The sequence below is a fragment of the Carya illinoinensis genome, chromosome 4 (genome assembly GCF_018687715.1).
Source record: "Carya illinoinensis cultivar Pawnee chromosome 4, C.illinoinensisPawnee_v1, whole genome shotgun sequence".
In the NCBI taxonomy this organism is placed as follows: domain Eukaryota; kingdom Viridiplantae; phylum Streptophyta; class Magnoliopsida; order Fagales; family Juglandaceae; genus Carya; species Carya illinoinensis.
Window position 1 is genome coordinate 41,051,880 of NC_056755.1, and position 21,833 is coordinate 41,073,712.

The 21,833-nt window shown below is 35.7% G+C and overlaps 3 protein-coding genes across 6 annotated transcripts; all 3 read right to left on the minus strand.

The window, feature by feature from the left end:
* Window positions 1-558: 558 nt before the first annotated feature.
* Window positions 559-5,730, minus strand: LOC122308417. Its single transcript, XM_043121733.1, has 3 exons — window positions 5,050-5,730; window positions 2,594-2,778; window positions 559-1,234 (listed from the first exon to the last, which is right to left on the minus strand). The coding sequence occupies exons 1-3, from the start codon at window positions 5,585-5,587 to the stop codon at window positions 713-715; spliced, it is 1,245 nt and encodes a 414-aa protein (XP_042977667.1). The 5' UTR covers window positions 5,588-5,730; the 3' UTR covers window positions 559-712.
* A 1,448-nt stretch (window positions 5,731-7,178) lies between these two features.
* On the minus strand, window positions 7,179-14,711 carry LOC122308418 (putative clathrin assembly protein At5g35200). Of its 4 annotated transcripts, none has more exons than XM_043121737.1 (16): window positions 14,372-14,711; window positions 13,729-13,851; window positions 13,571-13,640; window positions 13,319-13,416; window positions 11,747-11,888; window positions 11,554-11,654; window positions 10,718-10,801; window positions 10,462-10,512; window positions 10,320-10,385; window positions 10,171-10,236; window positions 9,991-10,071; window positions 9,809-9,886; window positions 9,058-9,210; window positions 8,780-8,855; window positions 8,190-8,302; window positions 7,179-7,869 (listed from the first exon to the last, which is right to left on the minus strand). In XM_043121737.1, the coding sequence occupies exons 2-16, from the start codon at window positions 13,825-13,827 to the stop codon at window positions 7,501-7,503; spliced, it is 1,647 nt and encodes a 548-aa protein (XP_042977671.1). In that variant the 5' UTR covers window positions 13,828-13,851; window positions 14,372-14,711; the 3' UTR covers window positions 7,179-7,500. The 4 variants fall into 4 exon arrangements, with proteins under 4 accessions (XP_042977671.1, XP_042977670.1, XP_042977669.1 ...); XM_043121736.1 differs by having other exon boundaries at window positions 13,729-13,859; window positions 14,372-14,710; XM_043121735.1 differs by having other exon boundaries at window positions 14,366-14,710.
* A 2,349-nt stretch (window positions 14,712-17,060) lies between these two features.
* LOC122308420 (heptahelical transmembrane protein 1-like) lies at window positions 17,061-20,110 on the minus strand. The gene is made up of 5 exons (XM_043121738.1): window positions 19,964-20,110; window positions 19,276-19,852; window positions 19,013-19,105; window positions 18,103-18,157; window positions 17,061-17,981 (listed from the first exon to the last, which is right to left on the minus strand). Exons 2-5 carry the CDS (start codon window positions 19,572-19,574, stop codon window positions 17,301-17,303), a joined length of 1,128 nt encoding a protein of 375 aa, XP_042977672.1. The 5' UTR covers window positions 19,575-19,852; window positions 19,964-20,110; the 3' UTR covers window positions 17,061-17,300.
* Between the last annotated feature and the right edge of the window lie 1,723 nt (window positions 20,111-21,833).

Here is a 21,833-nt window from a genome sequence, read left to right on the forward strand (position 1 = left end):
ATATATCATCAAAGAATGTCTCATAATGATGAAAAGCTAATGGTATTTAAGCTTCTTCTTTTTTATAACTATAACAAGTCCCACAACAAATAATATATTCACACGTCAAACTTGCCAGTAGCAATTGTCATATTTAAAGTTTATTACGAGATAAGAACCATAAACAAGGCCATGTATGCTACATCATGTTCTTTCCACACGTTCAGCACTAGGCTACTCGCACCCTCCCACGTGTCACATCCACGACTGGGTGGGATGGCGTTTTAACCCCTCACCCTACCTCTACCCGTCAAATGAGCCAGCAAGATGCACACCCCACATTTCGGCCACAACTCAAAGTCATTTTAACAATTTTGTTCTTTTTTGTTTGTTTCACAGTTCTATGCACATGCAAACTAACAACAATGCAGCATGCGAAAGAAACAGGAATCATGAAGAAGTTTAGAACTTGACAACATCAATATTTAATTTATAATTTGGAACAGTCTCAATAACTCATTCACTCATTCAAGCGAAGTATAGAGTAAACCCAACGGCACAAAGTTTAAAGAACCTAAATATGGTCACTTCACAATAAATGGTTTTATAAATGAAGAATTGATTACCAACTTAACAAAGAACTTTACGATATTGATTGAAATTCATAAGTACAGACCCCCAAAGAAAAAGAAAATCAGAAGCTTTACAATAAATAAGGAACGAAATAAACTCTCTAATCGAAATCATCAACAGTAAGCCAGTCATTTGACTCCTCACCTTCTGAATCTTTATCTCGAGAATTTGATTTGCTTGCCTTTTGCTGGCCGCCACCAACCTGAGACTCTGGACTTCCCTTTAGTTGAACCCAATCATTGCATCCACCAGGTGAAGAAACCTTGGTTTCCTCAGCTAAGTTAAGACCTGATAGTCTATTAGAGAGATCATTATCATCATCCTCCAGATCACTAAATGAAATGTCATCCTCTTGTACAAGTTTTTTCTGGGCACAAACCGAAGTGCCTGTATTAATATGTTCTGCTTCCAACCACTTTTCAGTATTCTGTTCACCATCCATTTCTACTGCTGCACTTATAATCTCAGTTGAAACCTTCTCCTCAGATAGCATATTCTTGCCTTGTGGCTCACTGACCAGCTCGTTGCCATCTTGAGACAAATTATGAGTCTTTGTCTTGTCATTCTCCATCTGTGCATTCTTTTGTAGCTTCTGCAAAAGTACATCTCTCACCTCTACAATCTACAAAGATGAAACACATTTTAAGAAAGATGCATTCGTTTAAAAACATGAAAACTATGAAAACCAAGCATTCCTAAAAATGTAAATGAGAAATGAATACAATATTTTTATTTTATTTTTACTTCGCAGTTGAAAAGTAAATAAACATTCTTCAATAGCTTTCCAAAATCTTTTCTATGGAATATAATATCATCACTTTACATGGGATGCCCATAGACCAGTGTTTCTGGACAATACAAAAGTAAAACATTTTGAAAGTGAAGTTTTTCTTTAACTTCTTGCAAGTGCAAACTGTTTTTAAACAAAAAAAAAAAAGAGGCTAAGATGGAAGCCAAATATTGGGTAATAGTAGCTCTAAAAGTAGCAACTCATCTCATTCAGAGCAATACAGAAGTATGAAGGATGAAAAGTTTAAAGGCCAGTTCAAAGGAAACAGAAAGAATTATCACATATAAACAAGAAAAGGTGGCTATGGAGCCTTTTGATGTCTAGAAAAGACAAAAACATAGCAGATCTCTACTAAAATGTACAGAGTTTACTAGAATCTCAAACATATATAATTGTCGAGCATAATGGCACGTCAACAATCCCGGTAGTAACATAGCTGCTTCATTTCATTAAAAATTAGCGTACTCTGATTTCCCATGCTAGTTGGGCATACCAAGGCTTTCCACATTTTACGCTTTGGGTTATTGATTTCCACAACTTATGATTTTGGATTAGTGACAGGATGCTATATATTTGGAAGACATGCAATGAAGGCAACCCCCCAAGGGAAAGAAAAGGGGATTTAGACTTTAGAGACACTGAGAGAGAGTAGAAAAGAAAACCAATATAACAGCACTGGGTTGCATGATAATGGCTCATAACAGGTCATGCACACCGTGGGCCAATTTTTTCAGTGGTATGACAGTCACAACAGGCAATGCACCCTACAGGAGTATTAGCATCATTTGTAGCTAAAGCTAATACATGCATAAGACATATTCACAATCATATAGAAGATGCATATAACCCAACCCAAGAGAAGATGCCAGTCCTACTTGAGAACTTAAAACGTATTACCTTCTCTTTGGAAGAAGAAGAACTAATTTCTTAGCTGGCATATTGGTATAGCATGATGCAGGACAATATATTAAGAAAACGTCATAGTAAAAAGCAGAAATAACTGCACCTAAGTGGCATGGTGTTGAGCTGAAAGGTCGGATAAACAGTCCATGAGGTCATTTCCAGACCAAGAGCGGGAAGTGCTAGATGATTATTTGGTCAATCTACCTATTGTTTTGCCCATATTAAATTAATGCATGCGAACACAATTGAAAAGGAACAACAGACAATATAAGAGAACAAAAAGCTTGCCTTAGATGTTGACAGAAGCTCAAAATCATGTTCACTCAATCTTGGCAGCAATAATATGAAATAAACCATCCAAAATTGTTGTTCAGTCATACATGTCTGAAGTTTAGCTCTAAGAGAAGCCAAATTCTGGGCCAACCTCTCAACGGTAGAAGCATGTTCTCTCTGAGCATCAGACATGTTGAAATCTGCAACAAAATAAGTAAAACAGATTATGTTTACCATGAATCTCCATTGGTTTGTTCCATCATATATAACTGGAAAAACCCACTAGTTGTGGCAGTGCTCCCATTACATAAGAGATTCATGAAACTAAGGATTCATATGCAATATGCTAAAGATCCTCCAATGACCTATTAATGCATGATATTCTGCTTTCATTGACACAAATTTTTCATATTCTGCTTTCATTGACACATTTTTCATCAGCAATTAGCAAGTTTTCAATTGTTAGACCTTGCTGCATCAATAGGGCTGTAACAGGCATTCTTTGGCGTAGCTGAGTAGACTGGTGACCTTCTATCCAATATCCATGAAGAGGAGAATGTGTCATCTTGTTAATTGGTTCCATAGCCCACTAATCGTACAACTTTTTTCAGATTCATTTTGCTACTACAGAATCCCTTGAGGTTGGCTCAAGTGGTAAAGGCCTTGGGCTTGGTGGCATGCTCCCCCTAGGTCTAAGGTTCAAATCCCCTTGGGTGCAAACAATCTCTAAGGGCCATCAAACTGAGGGATTTTCCCCTTGAACTACCCAAGGTGCACTTGCAGGAAACCCCTTGCCAAGGGCCTATGCACCCCCGGGATTAGTCAGGACGCTGTTTCTGGACACCCGGTGCCAATCAAAGAAAAAACTTTGCTACTACAGAAACCTAGTTCATGGTTCTCTACCATCACCAAGAATGGTAAGCCATTCAGAAATCGTTTGGAACTTGTTTCAGTATTTGACTTAAATTTTGTATTTTCATTCAACTTTTGGAGGCAAAGTGGAGCCAGCATGGGGCCCTCCCAAGTTGGAGTTAGAACTTAAAGAGTTCAGGATTCCCCTAAATCAGGACCAACCTCGGGAGTAAACCCAAGATGCACAACCCATGTAGCTGATAATCTAAGGAAATTAGGGGAATCAAATCAGGATGTCTAGGCATAAATCTCATCAAACCTATCAATTGAACATTAGGACGTACCCTTATGGTTGCTCCTAAAAAAACTTTTTATTTTTATTTTTTTTACAAGTAAGAAGAATTTATTAATCCGCATAATTAGGCAAAGCCCAAGTACGCAGGAAGTATATAAGAGAAAAACCTAATTACAAGCTAAGCGCAAAAACAGCATAAAAGTCATTAAAGCTAATCCCATTCAATACAATGCCGAAGCCCAAAGTAACAATCTATGAAAGAAAAAATCTCTAAACCCTCCCATTGAACGTTCCCCCTATTATCAAAACAACAATCATTTCTCTCATTCCAAGTACACCACATTAGGCATAAAGGCACCATCTTCCAAACATGCGCAATTTGACGGTTGCCACCGAATTCCTTTCCAACATGACAATAAATCTGCCACCCTCCTTGGCATTACCCATGCAATATCAAGCCTAGTAAAAATTTCATCCCATAAACCCTTAACCACATCACAGTGAAGAAGAAGGTGGTCCACCGATGCTCCATTTCTTTTACACATAAAACACCAATCCATTATAATAATACCACACTTTTCTCAGCTTGTCGATGGTCAGAGTTTTCCCATGGGAAGCCAGCCAACCAAAGAAAGCAACCTTGAGAGGTACTTTGCTTCCCCAAATGCTCTTCCAAGGGAAATCAATTGAAGAATGAGTCGACATAACCTTATAAAAGGATCTGACCGAAAAATTCTTCTTCCCTGAATGAATCCAAATCAACCTATCCTCCCCTCCCCTCCAGCCTTTAAATTCAGTGCATATAACACGCTGTAAAATTCAGTGATCTCCCCCACCTCCCAATCCTGAACAGCTCTAATAAACCTCACAGACCACTCAAGAAAACCAGTAGAAATTTCCATATAATCAGCCACAGAGGCATCCTTATCCAATTCAATCCTAAAAAGACAAGGGAAGCATTCTTCAAAGCAACATCCCACAACATATATCATGCCAAAATCTGATACGTGTTACCCTTCCCACCTCAAATCTGAAATTTCTGAAAAGAACTTTTAATGTAGCGCGGACCTTAACGTCTTAAACCTAGCTTGGTCTTGACTAGTTTACTTGAAGTACTCTTTTTATCGGTATTTTTTTTCTTTTTTTAAAGATCGGAAGTTTACTTGAATTACTGACAATATATTAATAATCAGAATCAAAGCTGGAAAATTGTATGCATACAAGGAACGATCAACAATTCCAATCAAACTGAAAACAAAAAACAATAATTAAAACGTTTAAAACATTAGAATAAAAATGAATAGAAAGCTTAAATAAGCCTTACCGTTATCGAGTGGTAAAGGAAAGTCGGTCCATAGCTCGGGGCGCGTCGAAATCTCGCTCACAAAATCAAGGACTTCATCGGTGACCCCAGGTACACCATCATCAATACGATCTTCTTCGTTCTCTTTCGAAGCTTCATCATCCTTGAATTCGTTTTCCTCGAGCTGCAACAAGTTCGAAGCGAGCCTCGAGAACTCACTCATCGCTTTGTTACTGGACAGAAGCGAGAAGCCGCTCCTAAAGCTCCCGCCGATTTCGACGAGATCGTTCCGGATCCCGATGAGCGCGTGCGATTGCGATGACGACGAAGGATCGGAATAATCACTAGCGGCAGGAATGGCAGTGGTCGGAGAAGAAGGTGGTGGTGCCAGGTACTCGGCAACACCGCGAAATCGACGGCCGAGGGTTTGGCCGAGAACGGAAAGGTCGTCTTTGACACCACGTGGAGTGGTAGAGGGGCTGTGGTCCGGAGATGACGAGTGATGGGAATCGGAGGAGTCTGGGCCGTCTGATTGGAATGATTTGAACAGCCAAGACATTGCAGTCGCTCCGTTATCTTAAAACTGGAAACTTGAGAGAGAACATGTGGATTGGGAGCGATGGGGTGTGAAGAATTCGAGACAGAAATCAAAGGATGAGCGGCGGCAGGGCTTGTATTGATCAAGCTCCTTCTTTGATTTTTTTTTTTTCGATTTTCTGTTAAATATAATTATTATTTAATTATTAGTATTATTATTATTATTATTTCCCCTCTCTTTCTTTTTAGGAAAACTCATCCTAATTTCTTAAAGAATTATTAGTTATTTATCATTAATCTCTCAATCATTTAATACATATAATGAGTAACGATAGTATAAACATTATAATTACAACGATGTCAATAATATCATTCTTATTATATATAGTTATTTATTATTCTAGCATGTATTTGTAATTTTACCTATAAAATTTATTTTATCGATTCTTTTTAAATTTTTAATTTTTAATTTTTAATTTCTTAATTTTTAATATATTATTAACTGAAATTTAAGCTTTTATTATTATGAGCACAGATAATATTTTCCTTCTCGTATTTACACAACAAAGACAAAATGTAATGAAAAATTTTATTATATCTATTAATTTAATTTAATTTAATTTAAAAATTTGCAGACATATTAGTGCGAGACGACTTGCACTCATATTCTAATCATTTTACTTATAAATTAGCGTGAAGAATTAACAATTCATATTTTGCTAATACGGCAAGATTCTTGTAGCTGTTACGACAAAGGTCCCTTATCTTGCCATCAAAGGGAAGGGGGTACGAGGATTTCGGGAAGAGGAAAAGTGGACACATAGTATAAAGGAAAGTGACCACATTTGATGAGTGCCCTTCTACATCTAGCTGCCTATGATTAAACTTTGACTTTCAATCAAGCAATTCTATTTTGGTAATTTCTCCTTGACTCTGACAAAGGCATATCCTATCTGGATTCCTCCACCAAATTAAGAAGCCTCGGATACTTGGCCTCTTCTTAAGGTCAAGCACAGAGAAGATCCCATGATATGGCTTTTGTTCCTCATTTGTTTTACTGAAGTGGACTCCAGATGTGTTGATATTTTAATTGATTGATCTGACCAAAATATGCATTTAGGGGTACAAGATGAGGTATTCGAGTCATTTTAGTGTCAAATATAATATAAAATGACCAAAATACTTCATATTTTACATCAAATAGATCAAGTGAAATAGAGATGATCATATTCTCTTGACAAGACATGATAGCATATATTATGAGGGTGTGGATAAACAGAAAGATGACAAATTGTTGAGACAATTCGATCGAATTTTATTATGTGCAAGCTACCGCTATGAGAAAAGGCGAGAGAGGGTCCTGCCTCGATATGGCTTGATAATCATAAAACTGCAAGGGCTGCAGCAGCATTCATTCTTAAGCATCAATGTACAAGCTTGAATTAATTCATAACCAAAACTAGAGTTTCAAAACTGACCAAGAGCCACGCATTGAAATGTTTACTTGTTACATAAATGTAGTTTGGATGGCTGAGATTACAAATCATTCCTATCATCTATAGAAAACCTTAATAGAAGAAAGGAAGAAAGAGGGGAAGAAGGAAGAAAGGAAAAACAGAGAAATTAACAAGAATATATTTCCTGCTAAAGCATCAACCAGTATGCAGGTACTGAAAAAATACCTAAAATTAGTCTGTAACACATTATTACCAACCTTCATTGATATAAAATAATCAAATAATCCAAAGCCGGCACTCTTGACAAATTATTCAACAATGAATAGCACCCTAGCTAACTACTGCACAGACACAACATATGGTACACATCTGTCTATACTTTCATATTTTGCTTTCACAATATCCAAAAACCAGCTTCTCTCCCATTTTCTTTCCTCCTGTGTTTCCAAGTAAAGAATGTGTTCTTTGGACAAAGCATCTAGATAAAGCCTGTATATGGATTGTAGGCTTGAACAGGCATACCAGGGCCATAGGGGTGGACACTGGCTCCATATTGATTTCCAAAAGGATTTAAACCTGGTTGCTGTTGTGGGCCCATCATCATCATCTGCTGCTGCTGCTGCTGCTGCAACATAAAAGCCTGCTGCTGGTTGACCATTGCTGCCATCTGTACATTAGGTGGTGCAGCCACGGCATTGGAGGCAAAAAATGGATCTTGTGCTGTCTGATGCACCATGGCACCGGCCATTGGGACCGGCTCCCATGGGTTGTAGCTCACATTCTGGTTATTTCTTCGGATTGCATCATCGTAAAGGCTGTCTAGTGTAAGCTTGTCTAATCCTCCCGCCTAATTTCAATACCAGCAGAGTTCGAAAGCATTGTCAGTCATTATACTTAGCCAAAGGAGAAGCATCATTCGTTACTAAAACAGATACCAGTCATTAGTGAAAAGGCAAAAAAGAGATTGTTGTGTGCTTGTGTGAGTGAGTGAGAGAATTTTTCGTTTACTACAGTGATGCATTATAGAGAAAACTGTGACAACCACAAAATTTACCAAACCCATTAAATGTTTTCTTATAAGATAATCTTCATAAATCCATTAAATGTTAAACGAAGAAAACATAAGATCTTAAGGGAAATGGTGGGGAAAAGTAAAAGATCAAGTACCAATTTGCTAGCAGCTGTTGCACTCTCATTTGAGCTTGGAGCAGTAACAAGTGCCAACTCCCAGCCCGTAGTTCCATTTACATGATTTGGAGCCGTAGATACTGGTTGATCAGCTGCAACAACCACCACAACAAAACATGGAAGCTCACTCCACTCAATGAATAATTTCTTGAATCTCGATTTAACTTTATGTATAGTTTGGATAGTGAGATAAGATGAGAAGGTTTTAGATGAAAGTTGAAAGTTGAATAAAATATTATTATAATATTATTTTTTAATATTATTATTGTTTTGGGATTTGAAAAAGTTGAATTGTTTATTATATTTTGTGTGAGAATTTGATAAAGTTGTAATGATGAGATGAGATGAGATGAGATGAGACCGTTTCTATATCCAAATGGGGTAATCTAATAGGGCAAATTAAATATAACCAATTTCCTTTAAGTTTTGTATATGTTCTGAACATAAGAGCACCAAATCTTGGAACAGAACCAGGTCAAGTTGACTTTTATCTGGAACTAAATTCAGTTCTCAACCTGAGCCTTAGCTAGACACTACATTGGAATATTCAACAAAGAAAAATGCCTTACCAACTGGAACGATAGCCAAAGCCAGAGCATTCTTCTCATCTAATTCCGAAGCTTCTGGAGTAGGATCATTCAAACCCTAGAAACCGGGCGAAGGAAGGAAAAAAAAAAAAGGAAATTACCTTTAACAAACTGTCAACGACTCTACACATTTATGGTCATGCTTAAGTGGTAAAGGAGTGTTTAACCACAATGCAAATTTTTTTATTAAAATATGCACATAAGATTCAGATTAACTACAAAGTTATCAAGACAATAAGAAGCAAGATTTTGAGGATTACCAGCAAATCAGGTTCAGCTACAGGCAATTCTACTTTGACTGGCTCAGGCAGAGATGGGGGCGACGATGTTTGACGTTCCTCCTGCACCTCTGGGGCCTTATTATATTCTATGGCGAGGACTTCCTTAGGAGCAGAAATTTTATTGTCAAGCGGCTGCTTGGTCAAATTCAAAAATTTAGTAAGTAGTTATCGAACTATACTTATCGGTCAGAAAATTCTATTACTCAGAACAATGAAGATAAAATGATAATAACAATTTCTTTAATAGAGCAAGAGGAGAAAAAAAGGAAAATAAAGAATAGAAGGAAAGGAGAAGGAAAAAAATAAAGGTAAACTGAGACTCATGTCGCTTTTCACATTATACCTAGTTGTCTCCACATTCTATTGCACCGTCCTTTTACTTCAGAAAGATGGGACATCATATGAGATTGCATGTTTGCAGAACTAAACAAACTGTTCTAGTGAGAAAAGGCCAAATTTTAGTATTCATATAACTTATTGCTGATGTATTTGTAAGCTATTTTAGACATGTTATTATAGCTACCAATTGATGCGGGACAAAAATTGCAGTGGTCCTAATACAAATTGACGCAGGATCTTTAAGAAACTCGGCACTAGATCCTGTTTCTTGGTCAGTGATAGCTGATGTTCTTTTGCTTTCCTTTTTTAGGTATTAATACACATACAAATTTATTTCCTACATTTTCTTTGATCCAAGTCTAAGAAAGTTTAACAAAGACCAGTTCCATACTTGATCCTTGCGAAATGTTGAACCTCGTGGAGCTTCTCTCACATACTCTTCCATGGCTTGTAGAAACGACAAAGGTGGCTTCATTGGAAACAAATAGTGTATTTAATAAAGAATTATTAAAAAGAACAATAATAAACGCAAAGACAGATGCTCCAGAAGGCAACAAAACTTAGACACCCAACCTGCTCGATCTTAATAAACCTCTCTCCACGGCCAATATCAAGATCTTTACATACTTCATAAAATTCTGATAGTTGCCCAGCCTGAAAAATAAACATGCAAAAATTTCATGAAGTAAATTACTTCCCTTACAACCCTATGCAACATTCTATACTAGTGCAAATTTTCCCAGAAAATACTACCTGCTGCCCTGCCCTCCTGTATATTTCCAGAGCCTTCATAGCATCCAGGCGTTGCATCTCAAAGAACTGTCATAATTAAGAATATCATAAGGAAACCTTTTTACAGAATATCCAAATTTCTTATCGAACAAGCCAGGATCAGATCCAACCTTGTCAACCAAATTAACTGTACCATCACTTATAGCTTGATAAATTTTTATGCTTTCCAAAGCCACCTATTTGAATGAGAGAAAATCAAGTTAATTAAAGCCAAAACATAGGATAAGCAAAATGGTTACAATTTTCACCTACCATTGAAAGTGCTAACTGAATCGCAAAGTTATGAAGCGCTGCCCCTTGTGGCTGAACAATTTTAATCAACATCCACCATTAGAAGAATAAAAGATCATGCTAATTATTCCAGAAGTTCCAAAATGATGGTACCCAATATATTGGTAGAATTTGACTTAAAATTGACGGGCTGGCAACCATCATTTGCATTAAACAAACAGTCATCATTGTGTGGGGTACAAACCAATTGTCATAAATTAATTGAGCTATAAATTACCTGGCAACCAAGCACACGAAAAAGTAGCTGTTGTAATGCAGGCAATTGCTCAAGCAATTCAGTAGTGTCCAGATCTTTCGTCCTCTACATCAAATTTGCAGCTATTAGTTCTCCACAATTGTCACAAGATCACTAAACACAGTTTCACAAGTTAAATACCACGCATGGGAGGAAAATATGGAAATAGACTTCTGTGAAGATCCAATGGATTATGTGTATTAAACCCAAAGTTATGATGGAGAGTTACAGTAAGGAGGATAAAAGAACGAGCAACAACAGGTGAGATAACGTTCTGCTAGTAATAACTCTACTACTAGAACATGTCCATCAAGTAATTCCCGACTTAATGCCAGTGTGACCCTCCTGCTAATAAAATAAGAGGGGGAAAGAGTGCGTCAGAATTTCATCATTTTGAACCCACTCTTTTGAACAGGTGGGTCACATTCTTGATTAGCTTTATCAGAAATTAATCTATTAAAGCATACCAAGAATTCAAGCCCACTTTTTCATATGGAGCCTCACCAAGGCAGCACCTTTGGACCCACCCAAGGAGAGTAAACCCTGGAGATATGACCCCACCCACCAGAACCATGCATCAGGTAATACAGAGAAACTTCTAATGTAAAATCAAACCCAGGAAGTCTGAGTCTACAAATTATCCCAAGCCCACCCTTTGACCACTATGTTGCTGACAGATTTATCTCCACTTTGTCTTGTGTCAAAAATGCAATATCGAGATGAAAAGTAGTGATTGCTCTCCAAAAGAATAAATAGAAAATTAAAATGAAATCAAAAGCCAAAAAAAGAAGACCATAATAAACGGAAAAATGTCTTACTGGGCGATCTGTCTCAATGTCATACTTCAACACACGGAAGCATTCCAGCCTCTCCTCCAAAAATAAGGCATACATACGAACCCAAGCAGAATAATCCCATGCTGGGCAGCAGATTTAAACAATCTCGTAAATAAATAACTCAGTTTTTTACCAATGTTTTCACATAATAAAGAAAGTGAGAAAGGATTGGTACCGTTAGGACTAGAATCATCTTTGAAATGAGACATGTTAAGCATATGGCTTCTACTTCTTCCATAATTGATCAGTTCTTCATGAAATGTGGGGTCCACTTCCCTCAGAGCACGATGAATTACGATTAAAGTTTTCAAAGCAACCTAAACAACCAATTAGGTTAACAAAGCTTCAACAGCAAGCATACACAAACCAGTTTTGTTTGAACCAACAATTATTCAATATATGAAGGTAATTATCAAGTTAACCACAAAATTAAAAATATCAACCTCTCCATCCACTCATCTATCTTTTGTTTAAGGGAAAGTCTTGTTTGTTAAAGAAAAACTACCTGTCTCCAAAAATTGCAGTTCTTACGTTAAACTTGACTAGAATAATGGAAAATGGCTTTTGGCACCTCAAATAAAGGAGAAAACCTCTCAAAACTCACAATATTTTGGGACAGCCCAAACTATATATTAGACAAACAACATGGGACAGGAAAAGAAATATAAACAAAAGTCATCACCATTCTGAAGTGCTTAAATGTCCCAACTACTATAGTCTCATGAAGCTCAAATTTCAAATCTCCCAATCCAAATAAAAAAATTAATAATTTCAAAAAATGCCATTTGGAAACACGAGTATGGGTAATATAACATAAAAAAGAGGACCTACAGCAATGGGCAAGCATATTAACCACTCCCACAGTTCCTTGTTATTTCATAATTTGTTTAGTAATTGGCTTTTTCTTTAGTCAGCAGCAAACATTTGCTACCCAAAAGTTCTAGTCAAAAGCACAATTTCGTAGGATGAAAAGATCATGAATTTTCATGTCTAAAGTAGAGAGTTTTCTTAAGGTAGCAGAATGCATGTCATGCCCAAAAGTTCTAGTCATAATGTAACGCCCAATGAAAGGCCTAAACCACATGATCTATACTCCAAAATGATTAGTCAATAATACAATTACATTGGAAACTTATAAAGAGCAAGAACTTCTCATTCCCAAGCAATATGGGATCTCATACACCACCTACTCTTATCCTTATCATATGGGGTATCACAATTACCATTTGTAACGCCCCAATCGAAGGCCCAAACCACATGGCCTATACTCCAAAAAGACTAGTCAATGATACAATTGGAGCTCCACTAAAACCTTATAAAAAGTAAGAACTTCTCCTTCCCAAGCAATGTAGGATCCCATACACCACCTACCTTTATCATTATCATGTGGGATAGCACACATAACTTGTCTAAAGTAGCTTTCATTGGCCATACTTTTTCATTAGTGATGATCAAGACCAAGATCGTTGGAAATATAGGTAGAAAATTATATACATACATGAATAAAGTTTCCTAGGAACAGTTACTAACTTCTCGTGCATACAGGAATGCAGCAATATCCATTGAAGGGCATCTAAGTTAGTCTCCCAACTATGTCATCAAAACTGATGTTTATCAAATCACAAATTAAGTTTCAGCGACTAAGTATATAGAATGATATTTTAACGTTGGATTGCTTTGGATCAAGAAGGTTTATTGCTATGCTCATCCATTGCATGGTAACATATCATTGAGGTGATGCACATACTGCCCAATTATGTGTCCTGGATAACCGTCTGGCAAGAGCATGGATGCAATATGCAACATCAGCCCGAGGTCGTGTGGCTGAAATTGCAGAAAAAATAGCTGCAAAGGCAAACATGAACAAATTGCATCAGATCCCCATTCAACTTTATTCTACCTGTAGATCACCAATAGTACAGGTGCATAATTTAACAAAGATAAACTAGATAGACCCATGCATCCTATCTTAAATAGAGAACAAGGAAGAGCACCCCACCTCTAATGTGCTTTTCCTTCGCTGGGCGCTCAACATGATTTGTGGCTTTGACTATAGCAATATCCAATTCCTGCACAGGTTTATACCACACCAAGATAGTAGGGTAAATCCGCCTTTTAAAGAACCATCAAAATGGGCTGTATGTAAATGAAGTATACCTTGTAATCACTGTTGACTTTAGCCAAGGAAACCGTGGTGGTGTCCTTGAGGGCCCCAAGTGCTTTTCTCAAGCTGTTTTGCGTGCCTACTCCAGACATTCTCTTTCTCTCTCTCACTCAAACCTGATATTCTACAATAAATCCTAACAAGTTAATCTGGGCTCAACTCCCCAAAAACCAAATCTAAGGACTAATGACATCAAACTCCAGAGTTTAATACCCCCAACTTTGTTAATTCGAAAATGGGGTTTTTCTCTGTATTCAGATCCAACCCAGATTGATTTTCATCGGTGACCGCATGATGGATACATTGAGCAGAAAAATTCAATAAGTTATCTGAGTTAGAGATGATAAACTCTAATTTCAATAATAAAGAAAAAAGCTTTCAAATTTGTGGATGAAAACAAAACATAAATTCAGAAGCATGAGCGCATGTATAGAACAAGAACTGAGGCGACTACAAACAAACAGAAGCATCACCCATAATCATAAAGATCTGACAAGAACGGAACAGCAAAAGGAGGAAGCAAACTAGGCAACAACTCAAAATCAAGTCAATGGTTTAAGCACGGAAATAAAAGAACATATAATATAGAACAACAGAGAGACATATAGAGATCAGGGAGCTCGAGTTTACCTGTACCTGAGCAAACCCGAGAGGAAAGGGTAAGGCGAGGGAAAAAAAAATTCACACAGAGAGAGGGAGAGAGAGAGTTGAATAATGGTATGTATGTCTGCAACCAGAAAATGAGTTCGGTTTTGGTTGGTCGTCCGCATATAAAATACGACTACTGATGCTTTTTCAACATGTTTTTCCTTTTATTTTGTTGGCTTTACATTTATTTAATGTTATTTCTCCGTCTCCTAGTCCCCGTCCGTGTCGGACAATACGGAAATGTAAGAACTTTGCACCGCCACCACCACTTCGGAGTTAAAAAAACGAGACTTTGATTTTCTTTTCGTTTCTGCAGTGGCTTTGCTCTTACTCTATTCTCCCCTTTAAATTCGCCACCTGCCTGCCTTTCCATTCTCAATTTCAGAATTTAAATAAAAACTACAAAGATCTCTCTTTTGATAACTTTTTTATTTTCAAAAGCATAATTTTGAAAAATTTATGCATTCTATATTTATACTTGGAATACTTAATTAATGAGTGCTCAAAAAATCATCTCCATCTGAATATATATTATTTATTTTTATTTGCTAAAATTGGATAAACAATGAAAGTAATCAGTTAAACTAGAAAGATGTTTTGATGAATTATTTTAGATAGCTTTAGGAACACTCGTTGGAATTGAGTACAGTTGATGGATGTAAACTTGTGTTCGAACAAGGCGAAGAAAAGGAAGTTGCTTAATAAAAGCGAGAGATCAGAGTAAACTGACAGTCTTGGAGATGTACGTTTGAGTGTGACCTTTGCTTGCTTTGTTTTTGATAAAAACTACAGCAATCTGACCTTACCATCCCCAGCAGACACAAACTACAATTTCTTGAGTTTCATCGATTGAATTGGATGGCCCCCCCTACTAGACCCTACTTAAATGATAGCCTCGTGCATTTTTCAAAAAATAAAATAAGTTTTGTTATATACAAATACAGTCGTACATTAATCTGTGTACCAATATTGATTTATTCATATTTAAAATTTAAATTAACACTGTTTTTAATAAAATCTACTTTTTGACCAATCACATCATATTGATGCATAAATTAGTACACAATTATGCTTGCAACTATATTTTTCTAAATAAAATAGATAAGTTCAATTGCAATTACGAAAAAGTTTAATTATAAATTTCAAATAGACAAATCTGTAAATGCTATATTCAAATAATTAATACCACATAAGTGAATTTCACGGGTTATATTGCATACAAGTGGAAATGATAAGATTAAAATGACTGATATAGCTACAAAGAGATTACATAAAAGTAATTCTATAAAAAAACGTAGTTTCATGTGATTCATTAGATCTATTTTATAATAAAATTAATAACTTTACAATCTGTCGAAGTCTAAGAAACTATTTCAATTTGTGAAATTACGTTTGTATAATTCATTTGTGATTAAAGTATTTTCTTTAAAATTAATACTTGGCATGACGTTATTATATCATGTTAGTTATATATTTGGATTGGCTTCTTTATAATCAAGACCCAATTAATTAACTTGACATGAATTCCAAGGACGGATCAACATGAATTGTCACACCTATAATTACCCACAATTTACGATAATGTTAGAAGTTTTTTTTTTTAATATATCAAAGCTAGATCCAGGGTACGTATTTTATCGAAGGCATGACACATCACATGAGCCATACGATGTGCATGCACCAGGTGGACACATGAAACCTTTAACGCGCGTGCCACCAACAGTTTAAGCCATGCGAATGATGACACACTTCCAAATCTATGTGCCATGCATCCCATTAAAGGACGATTGTGTCCTTTCCTTTTAAATTAAGGGTTTGATTAGAAATATAATTATTTTTAGATATTCTTAGACTATAGTTTTATTACTATTTACAAATTATTTATTATTATTTTATTACCATTCTTACTACTATTTACAGATCATCTCATTTGAAATATTCTTAATATCTAAACAGAGCCAAGAGGAAAATATAAATCGAGATATGACTATCTTTCATAATTATTTTATAATTTTATTTTAAATAGAGCATGTTTTTATAAAATTAATGAAATTATAAGAATATCATTATCTTATAAAAATACTGATCTCCATTTAAGGAGGGTTGTAATTAAGGAGGGTTGTAAAATAATTGAAAAAAAAATAGGTTTATATATATATATATCTTTCATGATCTATAAGCCAGCCAAGATCGATCCGAGCCATGACATTATAATGTCGTTTAGATAGAGAGTTGAGATGAAATAAAAGTTAAATATAATATTTTTTTTAATATTATTATTATTTTAAGATATAAAAAAATCGAATTGTTTATTATATTTTTTATAAAAATTTATTAAAATTATAATAGTAAAATGAAACAGTACTTCTTTATCCAGGTCGGCCTATACATAATTAATATGCTGTTATTATTGCTCAACATCTGATCCAATTACCAATTATTCCTCTTGTTGTACTCGAAAAAGTGTTTTAATTATTAAGAGAAGGGAGATTTTCAACCAATTTCTTAATCAATCTGATTTCATTCAACACATGACATGCATGCATGAAATCTCATTAAGAAAGGGAAAAACAAGAGATTTAGTAACACCATAATTTCATTATTATATGTACAATGAACAAACTCATTCACAATTGGATGATATATACACACACACACGAGCCAGTTGCACTAATAATCAAAGAAAATGGCAGTCTGAATTTCCTTGTGCATGTGAACCCTAGCCTTTTCTATGTTTTCCTTTTTCTTGGATGTAGTCTCTTATACAACATGCAGCACCTAATTCATACTTCAACGTACGTGCGCATCAATAATGTCCCTATATTTCTATATATATGAATCAATTAGGATGCACGCATGGTACTACATATATATATCAACACATGCAAAACAGATGCTACATATTATATATTAATCTTTATCCACAAGTGATGGTGTCTTGCGAATCCAGTATTAGAAGCGAGGCACCATAGTGTGCTAATGCACCCATGACCACCAAAACATGAAATATTTGATGGCTATGCCCTGCCAAATCGAACCACCCCGGCTTCCACCTCTCCGGAATTCGGCTAACATAAAACAAGGCCCCGGTCAGATAGGATACGGCCATGGCTGACTCGTATGCAAGGGTGGCATTGCGTTGGGGATTTCTCCAGTTCACAACAACTGCATGGATTGCAGGGATGATTCCAAACAACCCCATGGATGAGAACAACAAGGCTCGAAAACCACGGCATTTGCTGCTAGAAAGTGCCGGCGAAAGCAGCGTGGCAATGGTGAATATGCCCATTGCCGTTATGCCCCCGAGGTAGACAAATTGCCAGTGAGGGTCACATTGAAATATGTAGTAGATTGGAGGGAAAAACGAGGTGATTATCATGATGGTGATCCCAACATAGTCTACTCGTAATAGGAGGACATTAACGGGGTGAGAATGGCAGGAAAAGAGATGGCAGATGCTGCTCGAGAGAAGGCAAAACATAGAGCCACTCAAGAAGACAAAGAATGGCCACCGTGTGCCTAACTCATCATGAGTACGCCTGGTAATATCCATTACCGGAGATGTTGCTTGCTTCATATCTATGTGTTTTGAACTATCCTGCAAGATTTTGATCATATTAATGCTTTAGTTTTGTCAAATCAACCAAAAATGAATAGAATTAATATTGAAACTGCTTTGATCTGGTAATATATATAGATCAAAGAAGATGACAGCTTACCGTCAAATCTTTGAAAAAATGAGAAACATTTGTTTCTGCAGTAATATGTATAGACCTGCAAGAACAGAAGGGAAGGGAAGGGAATGATCAGGGTCGTGTCATTCCAACTTGATATGTATAGGGATTAACTAAGTTAATCTACCATTGCTGCGCAATAGCATTTATGATTAATAATTAAGTTTTTTTCTGGTTTACTCATTACCGGATCCTACCAATTAAGCCTAAATCCATTTCTGAAAAGGTAAACTACTAAAATGGTATAAAAATATAGTGCAATGCATTATCATTCTCAAGCCATTGATTGAGATTTGCCTTAGAATCCTGAGTATCTATTTAATTAAGTATAAACCCATGCCAATGCATTAGGCATATAATCATGATGAGTCGTGCTAAACCCGACAAATTCTGCCGGTAAGCCAAAAGGCCTTTTTTTTCATTAATTTTTTTATACCCTTAAATATTTTTTAAAAAAAATTACAACATTATTTAAAAATATTTATTTAATCACTAAGTAAAAAAAATGTATCGGGCCATCCTCGGGACGACTAGCATTAATTATTCAATCATAATTAACACAAGAGAACCTTAATTGGATAATAATTAAGTACCCATTATCCAATCTAGTGAACAAAACATTAGTTCCACTTAACATAATTAGTCAGATTAGTGATCTGTGCGACAGTACTTATAATCTTTTTACAAGGAAAAACAAACTAAGGGTAGAAAAACTTAGGGATGTTCCCCTCGAAGGTCCAATGGCACCATTTTCGATCTAAAAAATCGGATCTTCCTATTTAAATCTAGCTTTCATGTACAATATTAGAGAAAGAAACCAATGTAGAACAAAAGCAAAATCAGTTAAAGTAGTACTTTTTCCAAAAATAAGAACAATTTCAACAAATATTTTAACCTGGTAAAGAAGCCAAGAAGATCAGCAACCTGAGGCACTTCCATCAAATTTGCCACGGTCAATCCCAAAAACAAAACAAACCCAATTAAATGCCTGCAAGTACGTTACTAGAAAGTAAGCAAGCGAAGTAAGCTATTATAAGCAAAACCCATCAAAATCAAAATCAAGTTGATCATAAAATCAAAAATACTGAAAAATCAAAATGTGAATCGAATCGATTTCGAAGTTTTTGAAGATAAGAAACTCGCTTAATTTTGACGTACGTCCAAACGTTGAGTGTTTCGTTATGCCAACGAAATATGCTGAAGAGGGCTTCCTTAAGAGGCCAGTTGGCTCTATAGTAATGGAGAATGAATTCGTTGTCTTTCATGTAATCCGGCAACTCCCAGAACGACACCAGAGTGAACCGCTTCGATTTTTCAGTACGGTCCAGTACATGATCCTTCTCCTTCTTCCTCTTTGTGTCATGATGATAAAGAGATGATGTTTGGTGGTGGGCTTGATCCATTGATTCTTTTCCTTTTCTCTTCTTCCAAACAGCTCCTAATTTGCTGTAACTCATTCGATCCTAGCAGTACATGCAATACTCACCAGAACGATCGAGTACTGAATTGGACCATGGCAGATCCTTTCAACACCCTTTAAGATTATAATCCCAAAAACAAGCCCTCTCTAGTCTCTCTCTAGTTAAAAGAACGCACAACTACCAACTGCCAAACATAAAGACTCTCTGGCTGTGTGTTGGGTTGGCCAAGGTACAGCAGCAGCCCTAGCTAGCTACCATGGGTGGTTGGTATGTTGCTGGATATTAATTGATGATGTCTTCGATCGTGTGGTCACCTGCAACGACACATGGAAAAACAGATTAATTAATTAGTGAACCTGATGACCATAATAACCTGATGATGCCAAAACCACAACTTTGATCCATCGATCATGCTGAGACCCTACTTTCAAAAGTTACAACTCACAACAGCTGCTGCTACCGTACGTACGTATCATGTGCCTTGTTTTTCTGCATTTTTGGCTCCATATATCTATCTATATATATATATATATAGGTGATGCGTGAAGAATGCATGCAGTACTATTGGGGTTGCTTACATTCTTCATGGAAGCAACTTACATGTGTGTATGATTAAGTAACCGATGATCGATCCCCTTAATTTTGGTGATTGTTGGGTTACGCCAAGTTATTTACCAAAGAGGCAATTGAATTCTGATCGTTAGGTGCAGATGGGCAGTATTGAGCCAATTTCTTGTAGAAATGATACGCCAGATGGATTGATTTGACTATTTCTGATTAATAAAACGACTCTTTTCCCACCTAAATAGATGGAGATGTCAGGAAAAAGGACACGAATTGGTTAACTTTTGCATGATCCACACGTAAATTGTGACACTTAACTTGGTTGATTCATTAAGTTCCAGAAAATTGGCAATTCAAAGCAATTAATCCAATTACGTCTTAGATTGATTGATGTTTTTTTCTTGTTTACGGTTAAATTTCATTCTTTTTTCTAGAAATATTAAAAGCAACATAAATGCCTCTTTTTATAATCCACACAGGATGTCAAGAAATAGCTAATGTCCGACTAATTTCATAGGTGCACAAGGCAAAAAATTTCCTCCAAATGTAATTTGGATAATTCAAGAAAAAAATCTACTGGCCGATAATGCTTAAACATTTTTTTCACTAAAGAAAAATGACTTTGTTATAATCATAAAGAGTTTACTGTTTTTGAAATAATAACATAATCTTTATCCCAATTAATAAAAAGAAAAAGATATAACACTAAGATACCAACAGGCTAGATTCCATTTAATTACACAGATGAGATGAGATGAGATATTATTTTGAATAGTAATAAATAAAAAAATTGTTATAATATAATTTTTTAATATTAATTTTGTATTGAAATTTAAAAAAATTAAATTATTTATTATATTTTATATGAAGATTTAAAAAAATTATAATAATGAGTTAAGATGAGATGAGATTTTCTATTTCGGCTAACCAAGCGGGCCTAAGTGTTTGCTTTCAAATCTTGTCTTCCTCTTAAGTTGGGGATCAGTTCAGCGATTTCTCATCTGATTTCCTATCTATCTTCCAATTAAATAGCATTGATAATTGGTTGGTAGGCACTACAATTTATTCCTTTAGTTGTCTAGCTGTCCAAATTGAATAATAAATATAAATACAGTATCAAACTCCAAAGACAGCGCAGGTCAAAAAGCGCCTAAACAGTTCAAATTCCCTGCACAGTGTTGCACTCCTGTCATGCTAAATGGACCCTTCTTTAATAATTTCTTACAAAACATGGACATGCTTTCTCAACATGTTCATATTTCGAAATTGGAAAGCCCAAGCTCATATATTGAATTTACATGCGTTTCTTGTGTTTGCCATCGATGTGTGTATAAGATTGTAATTGAATCAGGTTCGATCAAGCTTATATATAGCTTGTCAAGCTCGATTAAATTGAAACCAACATCGAGTTCGACTAGATTCTTTGGTCTTTGAGCTCGATTTCAGCAGAAAATTTCGGATTTGAATAATGCTAGATGCTCGACTAAAACTTGAACAAAGTAATCTCACTCGAGTACATGGTTCAACTTGAATCATTTATGTTTTTTTTTTTTTTAATTTATATTTTGAGAGATAAGACACTAAAATAAAGTTTAATCAACAACAAATTTTATTAATTATTCAAAATAAACAATCAACCAAAATTAAAAATACCAATGCAAATACACTTTTTTTCTTTTTTTTCTTTTTTCCTTAAGCCCCGTTTGGATAATGAAAGTGTTTCATTTCATA